This window comes from Malus sylvestris, chromosome 4, assembly GCF_916048215.2.
Source record: "Malus sylvestris chromosome 4, drMalSylv7.2, whole genome shotgun sequence".
Taxonomy (NCBI): domain Eukaryota; kingdom Viridiplantae; phylum Streptophyta; class Magnoliopsida; order Rosales; family Rosaceae; genus Malus; species Malus sylvestris.
This window is the reverse complement of record NC_062263.1, coordinates 22,293,057-22,319,560: the sequence shown is the minus strand read 5'-3', so window position 1 is coordinate 22,319,560 and position 26,504 is coordinate 22,293,057. Positions and strand designations below refer to the sequence as shown.

Genomic DNA, 26,504 nt, shown 5'->3' with positions numbered 1-26,504 from the left:
CTGTATTAATCCGTTTGAGAATGATCAATAATAATGATTCAATAGGAAAGGTTTATGCTTTATTGGAGGGTGTTTCTTAGATGCATATAATGTAAACCAGGCCTATCATTTCCCTTATATATATCCTCAAATAAAATTGATAACTATATAATGAAATTCAGACATTAACGATTGAATATCAGAATTTGTGTTAATACACAAATAGGGTATAGTAGAGTAAGAAAATGCATTATTTCAGTATTGTGTAAACTGTCGTTTGAATCCATCAACTATTACTCTAATTGAAATTGACCACTGAACTACTTTTTGGTAAATTAACCCCCTGAACCATTTCAAATTAACTAATTAAGCCCTCGCCATCAGATTCGATGAAATCTCATCCAGTTTTCATCAAATACGGGTACGTGATTCACTCTGAAGGGTAAATTCGTGCCAGTATTTGACGGTAAATTGAATGAAATTTCATCAAATCTAACAGTAAGGTTTTTAATTGGCTAAGTTCAAATAGTTCAAAGAATTAATTTAATTAACTTCATTATTACATCATTGTCGGTATATACACAGAATTTCGGTCCTCTATATAGGATTTGGATCCTCTCCTGAGCTAATGGAGAGGATCCTCCTGACCCATCATCGTGGGCCGTTTGATTTTTATCTAACGGCTATAATTATTATAACTTTAAAAGAACCTCCTATTTGTAGCCGTTGGATAAAAATCCAACGGTCCAAGATGATGAGTCAGGAGGATCCTCTCCATTAGCTCAGGAGAGGATCCAAATCCCTCTATATATACTATTCAGTATTTGGTTGTTTTTTATTTAGAAAATGACAAAATAATAAAGATAAGAAGTAGGGAAAGCTCAATCTCACTGCATAAAGCATTAGCATCGGCCATCGGGGAGACAAAACTATTAGTAATCTGACCATATAGAATCTTCAGTTCTTCAAAAACTACAGAAAAACAAACCCTGAAAATTTTGATGCATCCAAATCCAAGCCTACCTTTCGATCTTTGCTCTTGCATGCTCGAACAGTTCTAATCAGATCCTTTCCATGTCGTTACATATTGCAGAGAAAATACAAATATATACGATCGAGACAATAGAATGCAACGCAGGCGCTGCTAGGTTTCAGAAAGAACCCTAGCTAGCTAATTACCCTCCAACAAGTGAATGGGTAAATCTGTACACATGCCAAGTTGCAGAGATATAATATTAGCTTAGTGCAATGCGTTATCAACATATCGGATTTGCTAGCCTTGGGAGGATCGTGCAATGATTTCACACTAAACAAAAGGCATGGGTGCACAAAATTATTAGAGGTAAATTATTGTATGATTAACGTAGTAGTGGCAATTTAACTAATATTACATTTGTACCTACACCATCTAATATGATATGGTGTTATTATCTACACACTCCTTTTTACCTTCCATGTATTCTTCTCAATTTTCAGTCGTCGGATCGAACGAATTGAAGAAGATCAAATGACATAAATTAACAAATGACACATCAAAAGTAAAAATGAGAGTTTAGATAGCATCACCCATATAATTTTTTTTTTTTTATAAGTGATCCAAAGGTCAGTTTTCTCTTTCCCTCATCCCATTAGTAAGAAATATCAATTTTATAATGTGTGTTGATGAACAAAATCAATGAGACTTTAGAACAATGTAAAGTGTCAAGTTTGTGACATTCGCAAAATTGCTCCGGTCACCTAGTAAGGATAATATGTAAAGAGATGGAGATAAGGAAGGAAACACAAGATGTACGTGGTTCACCCTAAGTCAGGCTATGTCCACGAGGAAAGAAGAGTTCTCATTAATAATGTAGTGTGTACATGATACAAAAGTTCAAGCATAATCACCATTAATGAGTTTTAATGACGAGTTTAAGTACAATAATGACATTGTGGATTATCTTCTTTTATAGTTCAGGAGAGTTTCCAGCTTTTGTCCGTAGTTGATGTGGGACTCTAGGAGCTTTATTATGATGTTGACACGTGTTTGTGTTGTGATTGGTCTCCCAGTTGGAGCAAAACTATAGTGCTTGGGCAGAGTGCCTCAACACGAATCCTTCAATGGATCCCTGAAGGTATGAAGTTGATTAGTGCTCGGCAGTTTCAAGATTGGTGAAGTATGATGCAAACAATATTTCCATTTATTTTTGCATGTGATTATATGTTTTCTACGTATATATGCTACATTGTGGACATACGTGTACATTGAGGAGGACAACCAAATTAAGAAATAGTACATTTTCAAAGTACTCCAAAGAAATAATGCAAGCAACAATATATACATGCAAATATATACACGAGAAATTTTTCAATGTGTCGAGAATACGATTCGGCACACCAAGTGTTATATTACGCTTAATGTACTGACCCGTATTTTCAACGCACTGAAAATCTCTCGGAACATAAACATGACAATGATTGATTTTGAGAAAGACAGACTTATATTGCCAAAGTATTGTTTATTTAGGAGCATATATTTTGTGGGGACTATATTTGTGGGCCGTCACACAAATATACACACATCCATTCAAAGAAAATGATATGCATATTGAAAACAATGACCATATCCCACATATGTTTGCTTAGTGGAAAGAAATTTGGAATTGGCCAATATAAAAACCAGACTGTAGCTAGGTTATGGGGCCCACTGCATGCATACCCACGTTAGGGTTGGAGAATTTTTGTCTCCAAATTAAAGAGTAATATTAACCAAATTTACAAATTATATGCCGTATCACTAATAATAAATAATCACGTTAATTAATATTTAAATAATAATTCAATTACCCACAAATACGTCATATGATTTATGAAATATAATCTAAATAATTGGCCTCTTTAGCATTACCCGAATTAAAATTCTTGTTTTTTTTTTTTTTGGAGAATAAAATCTTTGTTTTTGTTCTATGTTTCTCCCCACTAAGTAGCTAGGCTATTGCATAAAACATGAAAATTATTGATATCCACTTTGAATACGGAGAATTATGTACCTGTCTGAGATCTGCCAATAATATATACCCAACCAAACAAACAGAACTCTAGAAAGACAAACCCAGAGAGAGAGAGAGAGAGAGAGAGAGAGAGAGAGAGAGAGAGAGAGAGAGAGACCCATGAACCCATTTGAGCCACATATTTCTTTTTGTTATATAGTTTTTCCATAACATTTATATATAAGCCACTTTATTAGAAAAGGAAAAGATAAAGGTGGAGAAGACATGCCAACACTTTACGCCACATTCCATGCACAAAAAATAACGCTCACACACACTATAAATTATACATTTTGCTTTGCTTAAATCTTTAGGAGTTGTTGCTGACAACGGTTTATTAAATTTTTTATTTATTTGTAAGTGAGAAATTTTAGATTTAAATTTTAAGAATGACGAGTTTCATGCTAATTTATTCATCACCTTTTTAGTGTAAATGTATCGTTGTATTAAAAAAATCTCTAATGATTTTCTTAATGTACGGATCAAATTGTCACCGTGGTAGCAAAACTCTAAACATATTGTAACATACTGATATGTATACAGTAATACTACCTTTTATAAACATGCCATATCAATTATCGGGAATATTTGGCGCGGTTGTCGCACTACAACTACAAACATAAAGTGAGGGTTTACGAGTCAGTTGGATGGGACATAATGAAGAGGTGAAAGAGCTTTTATATTTGTGGGAGGAAGCGAGACATATGGTTCATACCCTCGTACATAAGTTTTTTTTACCTAAAATTCATCGATAATAATATCATAATACGTGTATTATTAATACCACGTGACAAAAAACGACAGTCACGACAAATACATTTCTCATAAATTCCCACCCCACCACTATGTGTCACCAACCCATAAGGGCCACCACACCACAAAATTTCTCACTCTCTCTCCCTCTCTCTATCTCCCTCTCTCTATCTCAAACATACTTGCGCCTTGGTTGCATTCATAGCGCATGTGAAGCGAGTAAGGTTGTGTTATTAATGGGACCGCGTGATGTGCAACCGATTGAGAGGTAGGTCTGCTGGCTAGATACGATGGTCTCTATTGATTTGTAGCCGGCGGGTTATCTCGTGACTCAGCGGTGCTCGTAACTTGTGGGCTGTCAACTCTCAATCATATACCTCGAAGAGTAATAAATTCAGATTATATTTACGAGATAAATGCATTGGTAGACTGTGTATTTAAACTATATATTAAAAGTGATATTCCCCAATGATTATATTTTTTTTTATAGATATTTTACGAGAATGTTAACTAATCAAAACCCTACACTGAAGGTAATATTCCATTATCAAATTATGTTGTTTTGTTAAACTATAAAACTAAACCGCACATTAAAACAAGAATCAACGTAACCAATAAGTCAAATATATTAACAGTATGACAAATGTACGATGCTTATGTTCGATTCACGGAGTTTCAAAATTAAGTTTGAATATTAAAATCTTCGTATACCATATATATATATATATACACTAGCGTAAATCATTCACTTTTTTTGTTCTTTTTCACAAGCAAAACATGTACAACCTTGTATCGCATCAATCAGAAAATCAAACCTTCATTTCGGGTCGATTTTTTTTTCCTTTCCCAATATTCCCCACCATACACCAGCACAGTATATTACTCGGTACTCAACATAACATGGTCGTGCAGTACTGCATGTTACAAAAGCACCTCATGCGACTTTTTGACGGAAACCAAGTAAAATTTGAGTTTTCATAACAAATTTTATAAATATTTTCTTTGATCTTTAGTCCAAAATCATATTATATTAGCACAAAGTATTGTTAGTAATATGTAATTAATCTAATCCGTTTCTAATCTTCACATTAGCAAACCCGAACGCAGCAGAATTGGTTAAGATAATGTGTCACTCCGAGTGTGAGCACCTCTATATTCATGTTTAAACTCATTTTTTCGTAGTTTAGGATCTATTAGAATATCGTTCGAGTACAAAATAATAACTTTCATGTTAAGAGTAACTTTTTCTTGTCGCAGTACAAAACAAAATGGGTGACCAAAGTGTTCGTGCATGTGCCAAAAGAATGAATATATAAAAGAGATTTTGGAGGTTATGAGATCTGGTTTGAATCACTAGTAAATAATTGGAAAAGCAGATTGTCCTTTAGGAGAAAATGTATAGGGAACCGAAGGCTTTCACCATCCTCTCGAATGAGTCCGTTTTTGTGTTAGATGAGAGTCCGAGAGAGTGACCCTCTGAGAATCTATGTGTGCAGCGGCGTGCAGGCAGCAGGCAGAGGCAGGCAAACATTAGGGCACGGATACATGCAAACTCTTGTGCCAAACATATAAAGGCAGGCCAATAGCTTAGGTCCCCATTTCTTTACACAAATACAGAAAGATTTGTAGGACGTCATATTCTGAATATAAGATGCATGCATACTCTCATCAATTAATTGAATGTGGCCAAAGTTTGTTTAGTTTAGAGGACATAATTAACACCAAAGTAACTTTGTTCTAAACCTATCGCGTCGTCACAGGTTTTAATTTTTTTTAATAACATTGCAGGACTTGTTTGAGATATCATCACCTTGATGTCGTTTACCTGGCTGGTTACCATTTGGGCTGAGACATTTGTTTTGTCTCTCTTTGTATGTAAATACAAACGCCAAAACAATGGTGTCCAAAATTTTATCATGTGTAGCCACACGCTTTAACCTTCTTGTTGAAAAAAGGTTGAGGTTTTACTATGACCATTTGGTGATGTGAGGATTAGCCATCTTCATAAGTAGGAACAACATTCTTTAATTTCTTGACATGAGATTTACACTGTCAACACGTCTCCTTGAGTGTGAGATCATTTAAACCTTACACATGGATAAATTGAGTGATGTGGAGCACCCGTAACGTTAGGCTTCACACCTGGACTAACTTGCTCTGATATCAACAAAGAAGTTGAAGTTTTAGGCATTGCATTATTTGATTTGAGATACTATCACATTGACGTCCCCGTGTCCCCGCTTGACATTTGCTTAGGTGTGATTCTGTCCCCGTTTGTAACTTTGTATGTTAGTGTGTGAGTATGACAGGTGATGAATGTGCAACATGACAAGGGCTGAATCTGCAAGAGGGGTTTTGAGCTGTACTGTTTGGAGAGTGCAGCCCATTATTTTGTTTGCTTTTGGTTTTGGTTTTTGTTTGGTTGGTGAGAAAAATGAATCCAAGTGGGAAAGGAAAGCGAATGCCAGAGTGCCAAACAGAGAATACGATCGATGGGAAGGTATTTTGGGAGGGAAAAAAAGAGAGAAAAGCCGAAAAACAAAAAGAACCCGAAACAGGAAAAAGAAAAAGGAGGAAAAGAAAGAAAGAAAGAGAGAAAGAAAGAAGGAAAGAAAGCGAAATGTGAGAAAGAGAGCAACAGCAGGGCAGCGCTCTATCTCTCTCGTTTTGGGCTGGCGTGGGTTTGCTTTTGCTTTTCTCAATCGACAGGAATCTTTGAAATCCAAAGCGTTCTTACGAATTTTTAATATAAAAATATATTAAGAAAAGAAAAACAGATATTATTAGCAAGAGCAAGGGAAAAAGCCAACCAATTCGGGGCACCTCAATCCTCTTATTTTGCTAATAACTTTAATTAGGAATTTGATTAATGCTAACTGAGTGTTTAAGAAGTTTAGGGTCAGTAGGGTGACATTTTACAAAACATTTTTCGAATAATTGACCAATTTAACTTTTACTTTTCACATTCTTACATTGTAGATTTAACTGTGCAATGTTTTGAAGAATACGAAAATGCTACGGCGAGAAATTTTGAAAGTAACTTGCATTATATATTTTCAACTTCTAATTACACTTTCAACGGGATGCACTTTGGATTGCAAGGAGCAGAGGATTTAAGAAAATTTGTGCAGAGGGCGATTCGAAGCTAGTGATTGATGCTGTTGCGGGATCGTGCACTAGTCCTTGGCGCCTTAGGATGTCATTGATGATATCAAGGATGTTGCAAACTTCTTTGATTGTATTTCATGGTCGCATGTGTTTAGAGAAGGTAATTTTCTAGCGGACAATGTTACGAATACTGGCTTTCACCATAATAATCTTCATATTTGGGGTGAATCTCTTCCGAGTGCGGCTCATCGAGCTTTCTTGTTTGATTGTATGAAAACTGGTTGTAATCGTGATGACTCTATTTAATTTAAGTGTTCTTTTGAATCGAAACAAAAAAAAAACCAAAGTCTTATGCAAAAAACTATTGTAATTAATCTGTTGTAGAAATGTAAGATGTAAGTTGGCGATAAGTAGTAGACTGCTAACCCTTATCGCTAAATATTGACATAATACTGGAGAGAGTGGTTGGCCGTATTAAAATTTTACAATTTGCGTTATGTTATAAATTAGAGTGATTTTAAAATATCGTATTCTTAACGAGAAGTTAAAATCATAAGAAATGATTTTGCAATAATACATTGTGAATAGAGGTATATAGTATATGGCAGAGAGTAGACAAGTAAACATGTAAATCTGAAGCTATCCGAAACAAGTTAAAAAACCCACTTGCCAAACACACCCCTATATCCGCTTTTACTGACCTCGATTAAGGATTCAGTAGGCCCGTAATTGTCCTTTCACCAGAGAGTGCCCCCAGAGAAAATTAATTAAAACCCCCACAAAAAATGAAAAATGAAAAATAAATACATTCATTTCATTTCATTTATTTCCCCTTTTGTGCTTCTCACTCCCCAGTCTCTCACACTCTCACTCTCTCTCTCTCTCTCTCTCTCTCTCTCTCCGTTGGAGCCAAAAAGAAAGAGTCACTCTTTTCCTTCTTCTCTGCTTCACTCTCATAACATGAGCAGCAGCAGCAAAGTGGGCAACAACGCAGAGCACCGCCACCGGTTATGAATCCCAGCGGAGAAGCAGCAGCACCGCCGCCTCCAACGCTACAACCGCCGCAGCCGCCTCAGGCCCAACGACCCTCTACATCCTGCGCCCGACACCCGGAAGAGCATTTCACGGGCTTCTGCCCCTCATGCCTCTGCGAACGCCTTGCCGTGTTGGAACCTTCAACGACCTCTTCTTCCTCTTCAACTTCTCGAAAGCCCCCTACTTCCTCCACCGCCGCAGCCGCGCTTAAGGCCATTTTCAAGCCCCCCATTGGCGGTGGTGGGGCCTCCTCTTCCAATAAAAATCGACCCACCTCATTTTTCCCGGAGCTCCGACGAACCAAGTCTTTCTCTGCCTCTAAAAACGAGGGCTTCTCCGGCGTGTTTGAGCCGCAGAGGAAATCCTGCGACGTTCGGAACACTCTGTGGACACTCTTTCACCAAGACGACGGCCGGAATCCCAACAAGAAGGAAGCACCGCCCACTGACGTTGAGGTCGAGACCCGGAATTTGGGTGGGTCTTCTTCCAGCTTCCGGGGTCCGGTCTTCGAGGCCAAAGAAGAAGAGGAAGAGGAAGATAAAGCCGAAGAGGACGAGAACCAGTTTAGTGGCGGCGAGGACTTCGGAATTGAAATTTGTGAGGATGCAATTATCCCAAATGTAACAGAAGACAGAGTTCCTGAAATCTTAGAGGAGGAGGAGGAAGACTTTCAACCACCGCAGCCAGTGCCGGAGCAATTCGAAGAAGAGGAGTTGAAACCAATGAAAGATCACATAGATCTTGATTCTCAGACGAAGAAGCGAGACCTTAAGGAGATTGCGGGAAGCTTCTGGTCAGCAGCTTCGGTTTTCAGCAAGAAATTACAGAAATGGAGACAGAAACAGAAGCTGAAGAAGCGGCGGAACGGCGGCGGATCGGCCACATTGCCGGTGGAGAAGCCAATCGGGAGACAGTTCAGAGAAACTCAGTCGGAGATTGCCGATTACGGCTTCGGCCGGCGCTCCTGCGACACGGATCCGAGGTTTTCGCTAGACGTGGGTCGGATGTCGCTGGACGCGGGTCGGATGTCGTTCGACGACCCGAGATACTCCTTTGACGAGCCTCGGGCCTCGTGGGACGGGTACCTCATCGGAAGAACGTTTCCGAGGATGCCAACGATGCTCTCGGTGGTGGAGGACGCTCCGGTGGTCCACGTGGCGAGATGCGACGCTGAGATTCCGGTGGAGGAGCCGCCCAAGAATTCGATTGAAGAGGAGACGGTTCCAGGCGGTTCGGCCCAGACCCGGGACTACTATTCGGACTCCTCTTCTCGGCGGAGGAAGAGCCTCGACCGATCCAACTCCATTAGGAAGACTGCGGCGGCGGTGGTGGCGGAGATTGATGAAATGAAGTCGGTTTCGAATGCCAATGCCAACGCCAAGGTGTCGCCCACGACTGTTCCTGATAACAGAGATCTGAGGGAATTTTACAACTCGAATTCTCTGAGGGATGACTGTTCTGAGAGCTTTGATATGGCGTCGTTTCGGGGCGGCGGAGATACGGGTTCGGTGGTGGGAAATGGGGAGAGGAATAAAGGGTGTAAAAAGTCTAGGAGGTGGGGCAAGGCGTGGAATATATGGAGTTTTATACACAGGAGGGGTGGGAACAAAGATGAGGACGATGATAGGTATAGTAGTGTTAGATCAAACGGCGTGGAGCGGTCTTATTCGGAATCGTGGCCGGAGCTCAGAGGCGGCAGCGGTGGTGGTGAGAGGAATGGGGAAGCCAAGGGCTTTAACCCAAAGATTATGAGGAGTAATAGTAGTGCTAGTTGGAGGAATGGTTCTCATGGGTATGGCGGTTTCGGTGGCGGTGCATTTGGGAGCATGAGGAAGAGCAATGGCGTTCCTGTCGTCGACGCAAATGGGTTTGGAAATGGGACTGCCGGGAGGAAGAAAAAAGATGATCAGGTTGTGCTGGAACGGAACCGGAGCGCGAGGTATTCCCCGAACCATATTGAAAACGGAATGCTGAGGTTTTATTTGACTCCGATGAGGAGCAGCTGGAGGAGCGGCGGAGTCGGGAAAAGCAGGTCCAGCCATGCTCATTCGATCGCCAGAAGCGTACTGAAACTGTATTGAACGATGAGTGAATGGATGGGGTGTTGTTTCTTTTGGGTTTAAAGTTCATGTTGTTCATTTGCTGCATTTCTTGTGTAAAACCACACATTGCCTAATGCATTCTTGTTGGTTGGTGGGATAAAAAATTTGAAATCTTCCTTCTTTTTTTCTTCATGCCATTAGCGATTTACTTGGTTCAATTACTCAAATAACAACAGTTCGGTGTTTTTCGTTCGTCTTTAATCATAGTTAATTAGTGTCTTAATTAATGTGTGCAACTTGTAAATTTTGGATATTTAATCCAATCGGAGATATATCACGTGACGTCAGAGATAGAGAGAGGCGGCGAGAATCTCCGAAAGAGAAGGGACGTGCCGGGCTTGTTAGGAGTTAGCTAGGACCCAGTTTTTGTTCTTTTGCTTATTGTCTTGAGCATAATTGGCTGATTGGGGAAGATTTTAAGCCTTTGAAGGCTGAGGAGTTTGCAGAATGTGGTTTCCTGTGTTATTTGGCATCTTATACATTGTAGGGAAAACAGTAACAATGTATGTCGACGGCTTCATTCTCCTGGTTCTGCTATTTGTCCCTAGGGTTTCTGCCGTGGCCCATACAGTAGTAGCCTCCGTCCCCATTGAGCGGAAACGACTATATAAAATAGCCGAATAGCGAGAGGGTTCCAAAACAATAGCACAATGTTATTGTTATACGTATTAACTTTCTCACGTAACGTTGTATTCCGATGGTGCATTTAAGTCTCTTCGACTTTCCCATTGAACATAACTTACTACTAGCAAATATGTAATGACAGGTACTGTTGGATGGAATGTAGAAAACCATCGATGTGAAACGAAGGACGAACTTATACTCAAGTACCATTGCGGCTATATCTCAAACCAAATGCTGCCATGTGAGAAAAGTTTAAAATGAATTCTAATGTATCGTTGGTTTGAAATACCGACACAGTAATGTAATTGGTTAGGTAGAGTCTCATTCAAGGAGGCAGATTCTCTGCCCTTCCACTTCTCGCGTCCTTTCGTACCCTCCCATATCCTCAAACAGGAGGGCACAGGAAGTGAGAGGGCAGAGAATCTGCCTCCCTCATTCAAATGGAGAAAGAGCCTAATTTTGACCCCACTCTCATATAGAGAGAGCGAGAGAGAGAGAGAGAGAGCGCGCGCGCGCTCAATGTTGCTCTTTTGTGTTGGCTCCGGACCCCCTTCACTGCTGAAATGTTTGCTTCTCTCTTCAAACGTCTCGTTATCTGCGTTTGCAGAGCATTTGCCTTCCACATGCATTTTTTCTCACACCAGAATCCTTGCTTCCGCTAATCTTTCTTTAATCTTGCACTAATCTCACTCTACGCGTTAATTCGAATTTGGTGCCATTTGGATTATGAGATTTAGCATGATTTAATTACACAAAAATCGCTAAAAAGGCAAGAAGACTGTAAATGCAGATGCAGAAAAACTTCCAAAACCCAGCTTCACACATAAAAATTGCCTGAAAAAGTAAGAACTATGTTTACGGAATTTACATATTTTTAATGGAATATGAAATGATTGGTCGGCTGCTGCCACATATTGACTTAGTGTGTTTCAACAGAGTTTATTTTATGATTAGTTCGGTGGCAGTGGCAGTGGCACATGTTGCTCTTTCATTCCAAAAATGTAAGAACAATAACACATGGCTAAGTTGCCGAAATTATACATGTGGTGTGATTTATGTATTTAATCTTTACTCATGTAGTTAGGAAACTCTTAATAATATACATATAATTAACCTCGTTACCAATTTTAGTCCTTTTCTGATGTAGAACAAATGGTCGAGTGGATTGAAGAGGAAATGGACCGTCGAAAAACAAAAGGACGCAACGAGAATCTGTAGATTTGGTGTTCGAGATCCGATTTGGGCCTATAATATCTTTTCGGAAGGGGAACGACGCCGTGTTTAGAATCATCACTTTGTTGTGGCATAAGATGAATTTAGCCATCCGATGCCATTTTAACCTCCAAAATTGTGTTTTGTAATAAAAATTGGTTCTTTTAATCTTCATCTAATTAATGTCATTTACTTTCGAATTCCTATCGAACTAGTGGATTCCAGTAATTTTGGTTCATGCAATGATTTACGTTTGTAATTTTTTTGCTTCGTACTGCGTCATTTTCACATTTGCATGTGACTCACAAATAGGCAAATTTGACAAAACTCGGAAAGAGAAACAAATTGGATCGAAATGAGATTAGTAACGAACTTAAGACACAAACGTATTATCAAATATCAAGAGTTTTCTCACCGCGACTAATATTAACGTGTAACTCGTGCCGCATCGATGACTCATGTCATAATGCAAATAACCAAAACAATTTAGATCAAGAACACACCATTTCCCCAAACCCAGAACCTCCAAATCAAGCTTACCTTCTGCTGCCTCGGGTCAGTAGCAACCCCATCTTCTCCTTCCTTTTTCCCCTTCTCTTTCTTCGCTAAACCCCATCTTCTTCCTTTTCTTTTTCTCTGATTGTTTTGCTTTGAGCTTGTCTCATTTTTCTTGAGTTTTGTCTCAATTTCTTTGAGCTTTATCTCAATGTCTAGCAATCTGGTTGCAGATCCGAGTTCCATGTTTTTTTCTTCCCAAATTGTTGTTCCCAGTCGCGAGCTTCTGCCCACTTGGTTCGGCTATTTGACTCCTCGTGCTCGTCCTCCATGAGCTTCGGTTGGAGGCGTGCCTTGGCTGCTAAGGTGCATTTTGCATTATTTGGTAGGATTATGGGAGCGTTTTTTGCGTGGATGGCTTGTCCACCCCCATTTCCCGCTCATCCTTTCAGTTCGATGGTTCTTCTTACTAATGGCAGCGCCCTAGCGATGGTGGTGCGGCTGTTTTTGTGGAAGTGGTCGATTCTCGTTTCCAAATTTAGGGTTTTCAGTTTAGGCTTTATCTTGGACTCACTTTTGGGGCTTGTTTCTTTACTTTTGTACCGCACTTTTACTGTGTTGTGGACTGTCTTGGAACTAGCCTCACTTTGTATTAGTGTGTTTTATCTTTTATAAATTAGTTGTTTGGCCAAAAAAAAAAATAAAGACCAAGATTAATTTAAAATCAAGAAGTATTAAAGTGACCTTCTCTATAGTGTTCATCATGCGGATATATGAACATAGTATGGATATTTCAGGCAATATTGACCGGATTATAAAGTGAAAAGTGAGCTTGTGCAGAAACCAAGCAAAAGTGCGAAGTCGAGAAAACACAAAAGCCTATAAATTCGTTGTCCATTATAACACTTTGAGTAAAAGGCAAAGGAAATGAAACTTTGACCGCAAAACTCAACATAATGTAAAGACATGTTGGATCATTTGATCGACCCAAATCCCCATTGTCAAACACATGAACCAATCTTAACAATTATTGTCTGTCAAAATTTGAGATTCTTACTCATCTCTTTATCCCCAATGGGGTCAACCCACCATGTTTGAAGGAATCAAACCAATCAACATTTTTCGATTTCAGTGCGTTCTCAAGTTAGCTAGATCAGTCTGCTCCTTTAACACTTACGTTCTAATCTGTCTCCTCGTAGTGTAGGTTAAATTTCAGCATCGCTCAAACTAATGTGCTTCCTTTTGTAGCCAAAGGTCGAATCCTCATATCTACAGTTTAGATTAAATTAAAATATTGCTCAAACTAATGTGCTACATTTGCATTCTAATTCAAATCTCCATCGCTTTTATCTTAAGTTAAATTAGAATATCACTCGAACTAAATCGTCGAGACTATCCTTTCTCCTTTTTTTGGGTATGTAAAACCTTCAATGATCCACAATTTGCCTCAAGAGTCAAAAGGTGGCCATGAAAACATCCCGGCATGCTTCTTCATGTAGGAGACAAAAGGAGGGAAGGAAAGAAAAAGAGGGGAGGAGGCTCATAATCCAATGGCCTCAATAGGAAAATGAGGTGGATAGTGATTTGTTTAAGGTCATGGATGGACTTGTTTGTCAACGGTTGTAGGCTACTAATGTCTGTCTGCAACTCAGCCTCGGGGCTGGGTTTGCCTCTGAATTACTTGCCTTTATTATTTTACTGAGATTTTGCAACAATATTTGTTTTAAATATGAGGAGTTTTACATTCGATTCTCGTCAAAGACGAATTTAAACTATATTATTGTTAATTCACTATGAGACTTAGCGCACTCCCTCACCCCTTAGTGTAGACAATATTGTTTGTTAAAAAATATTTGACTTAAACCTCAGCCTTGGGGTTCATGTAATCTTCCTTTGTTAATGACTGTTTCTTGTTTCCTCTATATGGAAAATATGCTAAAGAGACTCACGAAAGTCAGTGAGATTCTTCATGAATTTTCTACCACCTCATATTTTTAGCACAACGTTTTATAATATTCACACGAAAATTAATGTTAAACTGTAAAGTGGAACAAAGTACATGAAGAGCCTCACTTTGAGAAAGTCTACTTGCATATACACGTAACATCTAGTTTTTCCACATAATTGATCATAACGAATAATCTTATTTTACATAAGCGATAATTACACTAAATTCATCAAAATTAAAGAGAAAGTGTTTGAACTTGTGTGCATTCAAAGGAGCACATTACTTCAGCCAATTTTACGAAGCCCAAATATTCAATATACTTTTAAATCTGAGTAAATTGTGCAAATGGTCCTTCAACTTTAATCAAATTGGAGCAATGGTCCCTCAACTAAAAATCCATTACCTTTGGTCCCTCAACTTATCAAAACGTGCAGCTATGGTCCCTCAACTAAAAATCCATTACCATTGATCCCTGAACTTTAATTCAAGTGGAGAAATGGTCATTTAACTTTAACCCAATTGTAGCAATGGTCCTTCCAATATAACTCGTTTTAACAAATTTTTTGACATAGTTGACGAAAAGAACCATAATTATACACTTTGATAAGTTAAGGGACCCTAATTATATAAATAGTCATTCCAACATAGCTTATTTTGACAAAATTTTGACAAAATTGATGAAAATGACTATAGCTACACATTTTGATAAGTTGAGGGATCAATGGTAATGGATTTTTAGTTGAGGGACTATTGCTCCAATTTGATTAAAGTTGAGGGACCATTTGTACAATTTACTCTTTAAATCTTATTCCGACCGACTCCCAACTGAAAAGTTCTAAACTAATCATAAAAATCCAACAAGAATCGGATGTGAATTAGAAAGTAATTGAATATTCCGAATTTGATCCAAAACTTGCCTAACTCTAGTACGTACACTTATAATATAAGGAGTTCAATTGGAGGACACGATTCAAATACACCTCCCCTGTAAGGACTTGCAAAACAATATGATAGTTTCTGTATTTTGAACTAATTTTTCAATTCCGAAAGCTCAATTGGCAACATCTGGATCATGCATCTTCCTGTTTTTCTTCGCTTCCTTTTTGCTTATCACGTCCCGGAGACCTTTGCGATATCCGTTTGCGATCTTGCCACCTGAACGACCAGAGATTTATGTCACTTTAGACAATCCTGAAGATGTTTCGAGCAAGAAACTATGTAAAAGGTTTTTTTTAGGCTTATCAATGACCGTAAATATAACAAATCTTTTTCGACATAGGCATGGATTAAATAAAAGATCGATTAGTTGACGTATATAATTATGCACAAGAAGAAGAAAAATTATGAAGGGACACATTCACCACTTCACACTGCCACTCCTTTCACTTTCACTTGATTCACTTACTGCTACTTTGTTCAAGCATCCCTTCCAAAACCGGATTCCCCAAACCATGAATCCGTGCAAAGAAAGAGGCTCGGGAAGAGGAATTCCCATAGAAGGGACTCGACTGCAAGGAAGAGGGGAATCGGCAGAAGGGAGAGGAATCGTACCTATTGTACTCTAATAGTCCCTTCCCGCAGACGAGTTGAATATTAGAGTGCGGGAAGGACAAGACCACAAAATAATAAGAATATTATTAAACAAATAAGAATATCAAAACGACTATAAAACCTCAAGAGGTTACATCGTGACTAACAAGTCATTCATACTAAACTATAAGTTATATTTATAGAGAGCAAAACTTAGAAATCCTAATTCAGATGGATTAAGCCTATATACTTAAACTAACAAATAAAACCAAATAATGATAAAATACTAAGATTTTCCAACAAGACAATCATATAGAAAGAAAGGTATAAGCCCGCTTCTCAAAGAAATCCATAACTAAATAAATTGGTAGTTGTTTGGTGGGTTGAATGAGATGGGCCTTAGGGATGAGATTTGATTGGCAATGACTTATGCGACAAAACTTGTAACTCATGTGTAAAGATATACTAGATAACTCGTCTATTGTGGATTCATAACTCATCATGTCCAATTTTATCCATATCACATTTTGGCACAACAAACAACAGACTAAACGCAACCTATCTCATCTAGCCCACCAATCTGGTTGGTTCATGGTCTTGGTATAAATGGCGTTGAAGGTTCGTGGCTTTTCGTCCACCAATGGGGTGTTGATGCTTCAACAAGTCGAGGACACGATTCCAAAACTCGTTGTGTCTTGATAATTGCCAGTAGCACCATCTTCCTTAACGGAAACTCATGCCACATGCCAAGCACGAAGGTTATCTTCATCTCTAACCCAATTCGGTCCTCTTACAAAAGCTTTTGCCATCTTGACAAAACTTGGAAGTGGGTAGAAAAGGATCGGCTAAGAGGAAAGGGTACTTCTAGAGGAATAGCACTTGGCTACAAAGATGAGTAAGGGTGTGTTTGTTACACCTTCTTAGAAGGGACTAGCAGGGATTGGCTTAACTAGGACTATAGTCCTACGTTTGGCATGATCTTGGATTAGAATTAATGGGACTCGCCCCGACTAAGTTGGACTAAACACTTCGCTAAAGAGGCTTAACGAGACCCCCCAAAATCGGGCGGACTGCTAAGACCTTGGCTTCCCCCTCCCGCTTCGCACATCCATCTACTTCGTCCTCACTTCGCAGAACCATCTTCAAGACCAAATCCGGCAAAACCAAAACAAAATAGAAGAAAAACCTGCAAACGTTCTATTTTCAAAACCACATCCAACACCCAAAATCTCATAAAACAAAAAAATAATCTAAAAGTGAGATGAGCTTGAAATTTTCAATCACACAACATCGAGAAAACTAGAAACCCAAAAAATCTGTAGTGAGGTGAGCTCGAAATTTTCAATCACAACACCCAGAAAACCAAAAGCTCAGAAAACGCAAACCAGATCCAACTCCCATCTTGTACCTTCAGGCCAATCGCACATGCAACCCGCTTCCAACTCCTAAATTTTCAATCTCTTTCTTGCTTTGTGGTTTGATTGTGAAGATTTGCAGTCGATTATGAAGTTGGGAGATGAACAACTTCTGGGTTTAATTTTGATGTTAATTTCTTTCATCAAAAGAGGGAGATGAACATAGAACAAAATGAAGAAAATAGGGAGATGAACGGAGAACAAAAGAAGAAGATGGAGATGAAGAGGGAGAGAGATGACGAAAAAAAAGGGAGAGGGACGAAGAAAAATTAGGAAGAAAACAGAGGAGAGGGGCGGAGAAAACTAAGGAAGAAAGAGGGATGAACGGAACAGAATTGGGAGTGGAATGAGGCTTCTACAATGAGAAAATAGACAAAAGTAATAATAAAATATTACTAAATATTTATTAAATAATGTAAAATATAAATTAAATAATATAATATTAGAATTTGTTATTAGTCTATTCTTTAATCCGGACACTGCACCAAACGCTTCACTAAGCTAGTCCAGCTTAGTCTAGTCTAAGCCAGTCCAGCTTAGTCCCTGCAGCTAATCTAGTCCGAGACAGTCCGGTGCAACAAACGCACCCTAAGAGTTCCATTCTCTACAGACGTTCTTTTCGCATTTCTTCCGCCATAATTTCTTCACCCTTCTTCATTCATCCTTTCTCCCACATATTTTCCTCTATCTATAATACGAAAAATGAAAACTAAAAACTAAACACAAGGTTACCAAACGAGCCCTAAGCAGGTCAAAATTAGAGCACGAGTTGGTATCAGAAAACTTGACTGCTACCCATACGTTCAATGGGAAACAATACTGAGAAGATATGAGACAACTAAATACAGAAAGATTACAGGAAACAAGTTCATAAGAAAGCAAAACAGATGTAGCTGAGTGTCAAAATTGCTTTGCAATTTGGTGTAAGGTTCTATGAACCCAAAATAGCTCTGATCAGTCTTCAAAATTGCCCTGGAGCTAAACCTGAAGGGACAAGTATATACAGAGCCAACATCAAGCTACCCCTATAGATTTACATCTTTACAGCTACCTCTGTTACTCTTCTGCCTCATCATCGTCGCTGTCAATTTTATCGCAGGAGGATCTGGTCTGGAGGCTCATACGCCTAGGGATGTACACATTATAGTAGTAATTCAAAATGCTCTTCCGAGACTTGGAAGGGAAACTCTTATAGGCGATCTTCCAAAAACTTGCTTCATTTGATAGTGGATTCACTTTCACAAGAGATTCAAAGTTCTGTTGTTCAGTTGATGTCCATGACTTTGAGACAAATTCTCCCATTTCGTCAAACTTCCAACTCCGGAAGGCAGGACCAAGTTCGAATTGCAAGAGGAGTCTTTGTTCATGAATGTGGAGTTTAACACAACCAACAGATCCTGGAGATATGCAAGAACAAGAGTTGGACCTCCCTTTCCCAAGTGCTTTCACTGTGGTTCCTGCACTTTTTCCTTTAATGGGCCACGTTCGCATGCCCAACCACTTTAACGCTGCTGAATCACCTCCACCATAAAGAGTTTTCCTATTTACTGGACCTGTCCATTCTGGGACGTCCGCCTGAAAACAAGGACCAGTCGGAACAACAGATATCGGAAGACTACCATCTGTAAATAGTAATCTCACCGCTTCTCGAAGTTTCAGATTTTGCTCCATTGACCTGGATGAATCTGAATGGTGAACTGAACCATCAAAATCTCTCACAGGAATACATCTTGGAAGATAATCATCACTAAAAATCATACACCTCAACGCACGTTCAAGTTCTGTACTATTCTCTTCTAAACTTGGAGAGTCTGAGCTATTGGCTGTATCATTAACATTCGCAAAAGTTGCATCAGAGAATCTCAAGTTTTTGGGATTCAATGTGTTCAGACCATTGTTCGATTCATCTGTATCAAATAAAGGAGAGGCAGAATTATCCTTGCAAGATGCACCATAATTTTCCATATCCATAGAGGTCAAATATGTTGAACCTGGCTTCCCATGATATTCATCTTCAGATGTTAACAAACTTCCTGAACCGTGAGAGCTAGAGAGAAGCTGTGGTTTGGAAATTCCATTGTTGGCATTTGTATGGGTTAAGCATGAGACGGAATGCCCTGTACTCAATCTTTTGACACTATGGACATCAGATTTCTCAGGATGCAATCGAGAAACTTCTGCAAACTTACTAACTTTTAGGAACTGATCAAGTGTTCGCTTTCTCTGTATAAAAAAGGGAGGAAAGGTCGTTTTCATAAGATTGGGGCTGAAGAATGAAGTTCATGGTAAGAAATAACTTCTGAACTGGCAAATGCCTTAAAATACAAAGAAAACAACTCAAAATTAGATAAATTATCACCAATTGTAAGCAAGGGTGAAATGTTTTGAAATTTGATACCAAAATGTTTCACTTGAGTAGTGCTATGTCAATAAGTAGAAGAAACAAATTTATGTCGAGCAATAAGCTAGCTCAATAGCCCTCTCCTTCCAGTAATGATTGTGGAAGAGCTTATCAAGAATATGACGTTATTTGAGATAACTTTTAAGACAACGAAACACGATGATGAGTCGACTATGAGTTACATGATGGGTCAACTCAAAGTTTGATATTTGAAGAAATGCTCCTAAGGTATGCTTGACATGCAGGATAAGTTGCTCTTCGGATCGAGCGAAAAGATAGGATATGTTAGCATAAAACTGGTTGATTACAGGTATGTAACAGGATAACCAGTCTTATCACTAGTGCAATACAGTATACAACTTGATTGGGCTTCTCACCATCAGTAGAGAACACAGCATGTAGAATCAAATTTACATTTATTAGGATGTAACCCAACTATTTTTCATTATCCCAGCATACTAATATGGTAAATGGTTCAGTCAAATTAAGAAATACTCATTTATCACTAAGACAACAGTGCAATGAGATTAAGAAGAAAAAAATACCAATGTTGTATTGAACGTACCCGAGGAGATTCGGCATTACCAAGAAGCAAGAATTTCCGCACTTTAAGAGTCTGATTCCATAGTTGTCGAGCTGAATCAGGAGATGCTTTCTGGTCACAAGGGTCCAATGCAAGTCCTTTCAACCACACCAACATGTCAGAATCAGCATAGAGGCCAAAAGGTGATTTCCATTTTTGCAGCTGGTCCCCCATTGGAAAAGAAGCTTTCTTAGCACTCTCTTGATTGTCATGACCACGACTTCTTGAAGGAGCCATTTAGCAATGTTATGATGTTATCCTTCAAATCCCAATCAAACCCTGTACAAAATTTTCTCACCTTTATCAGGTGCCGCTTTCTAGCTTATACTCAACGTAGTAGTAGATAGTAAACAAATACATACAAAATTTCAAACCTAGAGTCCAATACTCTACTTTGTTTAAGGAATGTAAAAACATCAAATTTAGCACTAAACATTGGCTCTCTACTATCATGGGACCCCTACACATTGAAAACCATGACTAGATCAAGAACTCAGAAAGAAGGTAAAAAAAACTAGAAAACTCAAGTGCTCTACCCTGATCTGACTTCCTCAACCCTCCTTAAACCTAGGTTGAAGACCATTCATCCAGGAGGGAAGACTTCCATCCAGAAGAACAAGAGACAACTTCTTCAGAAACAAAAGACACAACAACGCCCAGAGTTCTCCTAGTCCAAAGTCATCAACGTTGATTCACACTGTTAGACTACCACTGGACATCAAAAGTTTAAGCTAAGCTTAAGTTGTTAGAGGATGAACCAACAATGCATATCAAGCTAACACGCACAAGTGCTCACTCTGGCATTGTACCTAGTTCTAATCAACCTAATCCTATAATACAACAACAACAACAACAAAGCCTTTTCCCACTAAGTGAGCAAAAATATGCGTAACAAGAAATTCGACAAAGTCAGCTCCCAACTCAAGGGATCTCATCCAATTAGGAAACTATAGCCGTAAAAGATGAGATTTCCCTATGGCCAATCTTAGCCCTGTGGCTATCAGTTACACACTCAGCATTCATGTTCTTACTGTTTGAGACCCTTGGTCGGAGCACAATGCTCGTGTCCAGTGGGTTTAATTTCGCCAAACCGAACCCAAGAATTCTAAACCCATCCTTTCAATAGGGTTTTTAGAAACTAATGGCATCCGACATTCTCATCCTAGTGTTTGGAATGCTGAGAACAGAAATGTCATTATCACTGACACCAACAAGAAACTTCTACACGAAACATGAATTTAATGGCATTTTCGCCATCTGACTAACTATAAAAGTTAAAACAACATAATAAATTCCTGAATTTTGATACAAAAACCAAACACATTGTAATTTTCTGCCCCCAAAAAAGCAAAGAATTTGAACTTGCCAGACATGCATCAAAAAAGTTAACAGTACATTGCAAACAGAGAATACGTCAGCACAAAAATGGAATTCGATGGAGATTCATGATCTTTCAATTTGCCAGGAAACTTCAAAAATGAACATTCCCCTAGAAAATATTCCGACCCATTTTCGGTCGAACCAAACAGAACCTCCGCCAGCCATTTACTGACGAGAGCAACACCCAAAACCCTAAAGTGGGTAACTTTGGCAATGGAATTTGCATCTTCGTCAAGTTCTAATTAATCAAACTTACAGCATTACACTAAAAAAATTAATGGTTGGGCTTTTCTACTAATGTGTTTAGTAGTTTGGGGTTCAGATGGAAAAAAAAAAAAAGGTTTTTGCATAGAGGGAGGGAGGAGGGCTGACCTCGGTCGCTTCAGGTGGCGACCGCCATTAATGGGCTTTGAAGAAACTCTGTAGAAAAAGGAAAAGTGAGTGTAGGGGTAAAAATGTACCTTTGGGAGAGCCGGGTAGGAAGGACGGGTTCGGACTCTGGAAACTTGTGGATTCTGGTTTGCACCCGTGGTCCCTGGAGATGTTGATGGCTAATTTTGCATTTAATATATCTATTGGGATGAAAAAATATAAAAAATTGTTGTAGGCTTATTTTACTGATAGTAAAAACACGGAGAGGTGTCGGCGGCAAAGACAGAGAGAAGAGAGGATTTAGTGATTCTGTGGTGATAATTCTCATCCTCTTTATTTATAATAGTAAGAAAGGGAAAATCCGTGTCTTTCAAGTAATACATTACAATTAGGAAACTATCTATCAATGTTATAGAATCCTAAAAGATTTACACAAGCACATTAGCAACTAATTTACAATTACAAAAATAGTAAAATAATATAATAAAATCATAATAAAGGAACGAGAGGAGAGAACTAAAGAACGAGAAACTTTTATATGTAGTTGAAACATAATTTGTTACACTAAGTCTTATAATATAAGTGGATGATATGGTTGATATGTTCTACTTTTAGGGGTTATTTCAAAATATCCTTCCACTTATATTATAGGAGTAACTAGAATCCCCTATAATTTTTTTCCAACTTGTATAAACTAAGGAGGGTGTATTCAATTAGGATTCCAAGAGATTTATAAATGGCTTTTTAGCCAAAATAATCTCTGAGATTTGCATAACTCCACACTTTGGTCCCTGAGATTTGAAATCATTAGAATTGGTCCCTAAGTTTGTCCACCATTAATCATTTTGGTCATTTCGTGAAAAATCTCTATTAAATAAGCATATATTTAATGACAAAAATACCTTCAATTTTTATCAAATCACTTGGCCTATTGTTTATTAGATTAATGGTATTTTTGTCATTTTGATTTTTATTTAACATAATTTTTCACGGAATGACCAAAGTGGTTGATGGTGGACAATCTCAGAGACCACTTCTATTGATTTCAAATCTCAGATACCAAAATGATGAGTTATGCAAATTTCGAAGATCAAAATGGCTTAAAAACCTTTATAAATCCATGAAATTTTATAGAGTTTAATTAATTTGTAAAGATTCTATGTAATTTTTTTATTCAATTCTCTGGAAACCTCAGGGAGAAATGTGAGATTTGTGAATGCTTAAAATATACTACGAAATCTCTCAATTTCCCTCAAATTTCACATTTTAAAAAAAAATCTTTAAAATAAATTCCTAATTGAATACACCTCGGATGTTATAAATTTATTTAAAATCCTAATTGAGTACACCCCTATTTCTAAAGATCTTAATAAAATATCTTAAAATCTTTGATTGAATTTCAAAGAATTATTTAAATCATGATTGAATACTCATAGATTTATAAAAAGAATAAAATCCTTCATAATCCTAATTCAATACAGCCTCTTAACTATCTGTTACTTTATAAAATTTGATTATGATGCTATGATCATTTTTTCTATTTATTTAATATATATCTACTGAAGTTTTCGAAAAAAAAAAGAAATATATATATATATATATGTGTGTGTGTGTGTGTATATATATATGCTGAAGTATCTAGAAATTTTAAATTCGTGGCTTTTTCTATTAAAAAGAAATAACTTTTTATTTTTGTTATTATGTACAATTAGTCTCTTCCTACAGTAAAAAAAGAAGTCATTAATACTTCCATAAGAAAACTTCATTAATTTGTTAAAATTTACGTACAATTATATAAAAAAATTTATTTAAAACTTATGATACATTTAAAAATAAACATATAGCCTTTTAGTACGTTTAGATTCTAAATGTACCAGAAATTCAAATGTATCATAGAACAAAATCTACCCATATCATAGATAATCAAATGTACTAATATAATCAAACGAATCATACAATCATACGTACCTTTACTATGTTTATGTACATGACAATGAGTTTTGAACATTCTATTTAATTCACTAAAATAAATATTATTAAAAAATGTGTAAAATTGAACCTCTAATAAAATGAAATTAATCATCAAAATTGTATGAAAATGTTTAAACAAAATCTTAAAAGAAACAAATGTTTAATCAACGAAATTGAAAAATCGAGACACCTATGTCAGGATGCTCCTGTCGATGCAAATTTCTGCCGTTTTCAGTCTTGACGAAAATGCACCAACAAAACAATTTACAACTTTGATCAAATACCTAAGCCTCACACGCCCACGAGGTGGGGGGTGGGGGAGTTATGCCAATGGATCTTTGATGCCTAAGTTAGTTTTTCTGTAAGAATAAAGTGTTTAGGGCCTTTTTAGGATAGCAAAAGCCTTTGAAATTTGGTTGAATATGAGGTATTTATAAGGATAGGGTCGGCCATAGTGTTAGGGCTTATGGAGAGATATTCTCAAGATATTAAATAGGAAATAATATTTTGACATAATAGAGTAATTATCCCTAATTGATTTAAATTGGGATTACTTACTTGATTTGAGTCAATCTTCAATTGGAAATGTATTAAAAATAGGATTTGGGTAATTAATCCTTATCTTTAATGTTTTGACTTTTCCCTGCCAAGGGCAAGTGAGCTATGGGCAATCGTATTCAGCTGCTCAGACCTTCAGGGATGTGAGATGCGAGTGGGAGCATCTGAAAAGCATGCCCATTTATTGAGAGTAATCTTGTCTTTCTTAGGCAAAAGTTCATGTGTCGCCTCTAGAATTAATAGGATTATTTTAGGCTCCACAGCTCCTATAATATAACATGTGTACTGCACTGAAAATCTATCTATAGATCATCGATGAAAGATTATGTAGGTTAAACAAAGGAACACTTCAAGTTCGCAATGCTAATAAATTGCCAAATAATGTAAGTTTTAAGTTTTCAAAAAACAATGTAAGTTTTATTGACAATTAGATGATTAAGGCTTGGTTTGGTATTGCTGTGCTTTGGAAAAAAAATTGTTTCTGCTGTGCTGTGAGAATAAGCTCATTTTTGCTGCTTCACATTTTCAGCTTGTTTTCACCCAAAACTGTGAAAATAAGCTGTTTTTACGTGTTTACCAAACACGTGTTTTTTATACCCACTTTTTATAAAAGCACCTCCGTATCATAATCTACTGTAATAAATAGCAGAAGAATACGTGTACAAAATAAATTTTTGAATTAATAAATATTTAGGGTTACAACCTTTGTGGTTTATTCTCTTACAAGAATAATCTTCTGATTCGATCTCCAAGGTAGAATTTGATTCAAGGGTGATGAACACTTGGTCTTGAATTAGGCTTGTGGTTTATTCAAGGACCGTTGGGTGGGGCTGGATCTTGAATGAAACTGGACTACGCGTAGTGTCACGGGGTGGGTTACAACCTCTGAGTACAAGACTTTATCCTCTGATTCGATCTCCAAATATACAAAGTGTGTGTATAGGGGTGGTTGATCCAATGTGTAGAATGTTGGCTTGTGGTGATGGAGGAACAAGGTGGAAGGCAAAGAGTTTTTTTAGTGTTTAGTGTGTCTGAGTGTTTAATGTGTTTTGAGAGTTTGAATGTCTAAGGATTCCTTTCTTTGTCTTGGAGCCTCGTATTTATTGGCCTCTCCATGACTTTTTGCATTGAATCAATTTATTTGCCAAGCCTTGATTTATAGAATTTGTCTTGAATGGAGCCTGATTTGGTATTAATTTGAACCAAATCAATTAATTTCTCCATTTGACCAGATTATTTAATTGGTCTATCGTATTTTTAAATTCTAAAAAGTATAAATTCAGCAGATGACGTTTTACCACAGTGACAAAAAATAATTATGTCTATGCACCTTGACGTGGGTTCAATCCTCCCATCGATTCCACTCTCTCTTAACAACTAATTACTTAACCAACTAACGGTAGTGCTCTACTAAAGAAAAATACACATTTCAAAATACGTTGGATTTTTAAGCTTAAACAACAATGTTCGACATCATGTTCAAACTAAGGAGACAAAAAATGACTCTCTCTCTCTCTCCACAAATATTAATAGTATTGCTACTAGCAGTATTACTCTCCAATTAAAAATAAGAGGTCTTAAATTCGAATCACCTGAACGACTAATTTTGTACTTAATGATCATGGTTTGCCTATTGTGCGGCTTACCAAATCTCTCTCAACTAAAAGTAGAAAATCTTTGGGGAACAATTTTATTTATACCATACTTAAGGTCTCCGTATTTAGAACTCGTATAAATATTCGGGGGACTTAAATGTAATTATGTAATAAAGAAATGGGCAAATATGTAATAAGTGAGGAGCATTTATTCTATAAAAGGACCCCTCACCCTCACAATTGGGGAGGCCTGACATCCCCTCTCATATTCAGAGAAGCTCATCCTCACAGAAGGAAGCTCTCTCTCACTCTCTCCCCTTTCAACATCTCAGAGAAATACAATAATCAGTGTGGACGTAGCCCAAACATTAGGGTGAACCACGATACATCTTGTGTTATTTACATTTCTGCAGA

At 37.7% G+C, this 26,504-nt stretch overlaps 2 protein-coding genes across 3 annotated transcripts; one reads left to right on the top strand and one right to left on the bottom strand.

Annotated features, from left to right (window-relative positions):
- Nucleotides 1-7,693: 7,693 nt before the first annotated feature.
- Nucleotides 7,694-10,198, top strand: LOC126620133 (protein OCTOPUS-like). Its single transcript, XM_050288617.1, has one exon. The coding sequence runs from the start codon at nucleotides 7,880-7,882 to the stop codon at nucleotides 9,983-9,985; it is 2,106 nt and encodes a 701-aa protein (XP_050144574.1). The 5' UTR covers nucleotides 7,694-7,879; the 3' UTR covers nucleotides 9,986-10,198.
- A 7,775-nt stretch (nucleotides 10,199-17,973) lies between these two features.
- Nucleotides 17,974-22,148, bottom strand: LOC126617674 (uncharacterized). 2 transcript variants are annotated; one of them, XM_050285724.1, is made up of 3 exons: nucleotides 22,056-22,148; nucleotides 20,197-20,493; nucleotides 17,974-19,453 (listed from the first exon to the last, which is right to left on the bottom strand). In XM_050285724.1, the coding sequence occupies exons 2-3, from the start codon at nucleotides 20,449-20,451 to the stop codon at nucleotides 18,287-18,289; spliced, it is 1,422 nt and encodes a 473-aa protein (XP_050141681.1). In that variant the 5' UTR covers nucleotides 20,452-20,493; nucleotides 22,056-22,148; the 3' UTR covers nucleotides 17,974-18,286. The 2 variants fall into 2 exon arrangements, with proteins under 2 accessions (XP_050141681.1, XP_050141680.1); XM_050285723.1 differs by lacking the exon at nucleotides 22,056-22,148 and adding an exon at nucleotides 21,967-22,042.
- Between the last annotated feature and the right edge of the window lie 4,356 nt (nucleotides 22,149-26,504).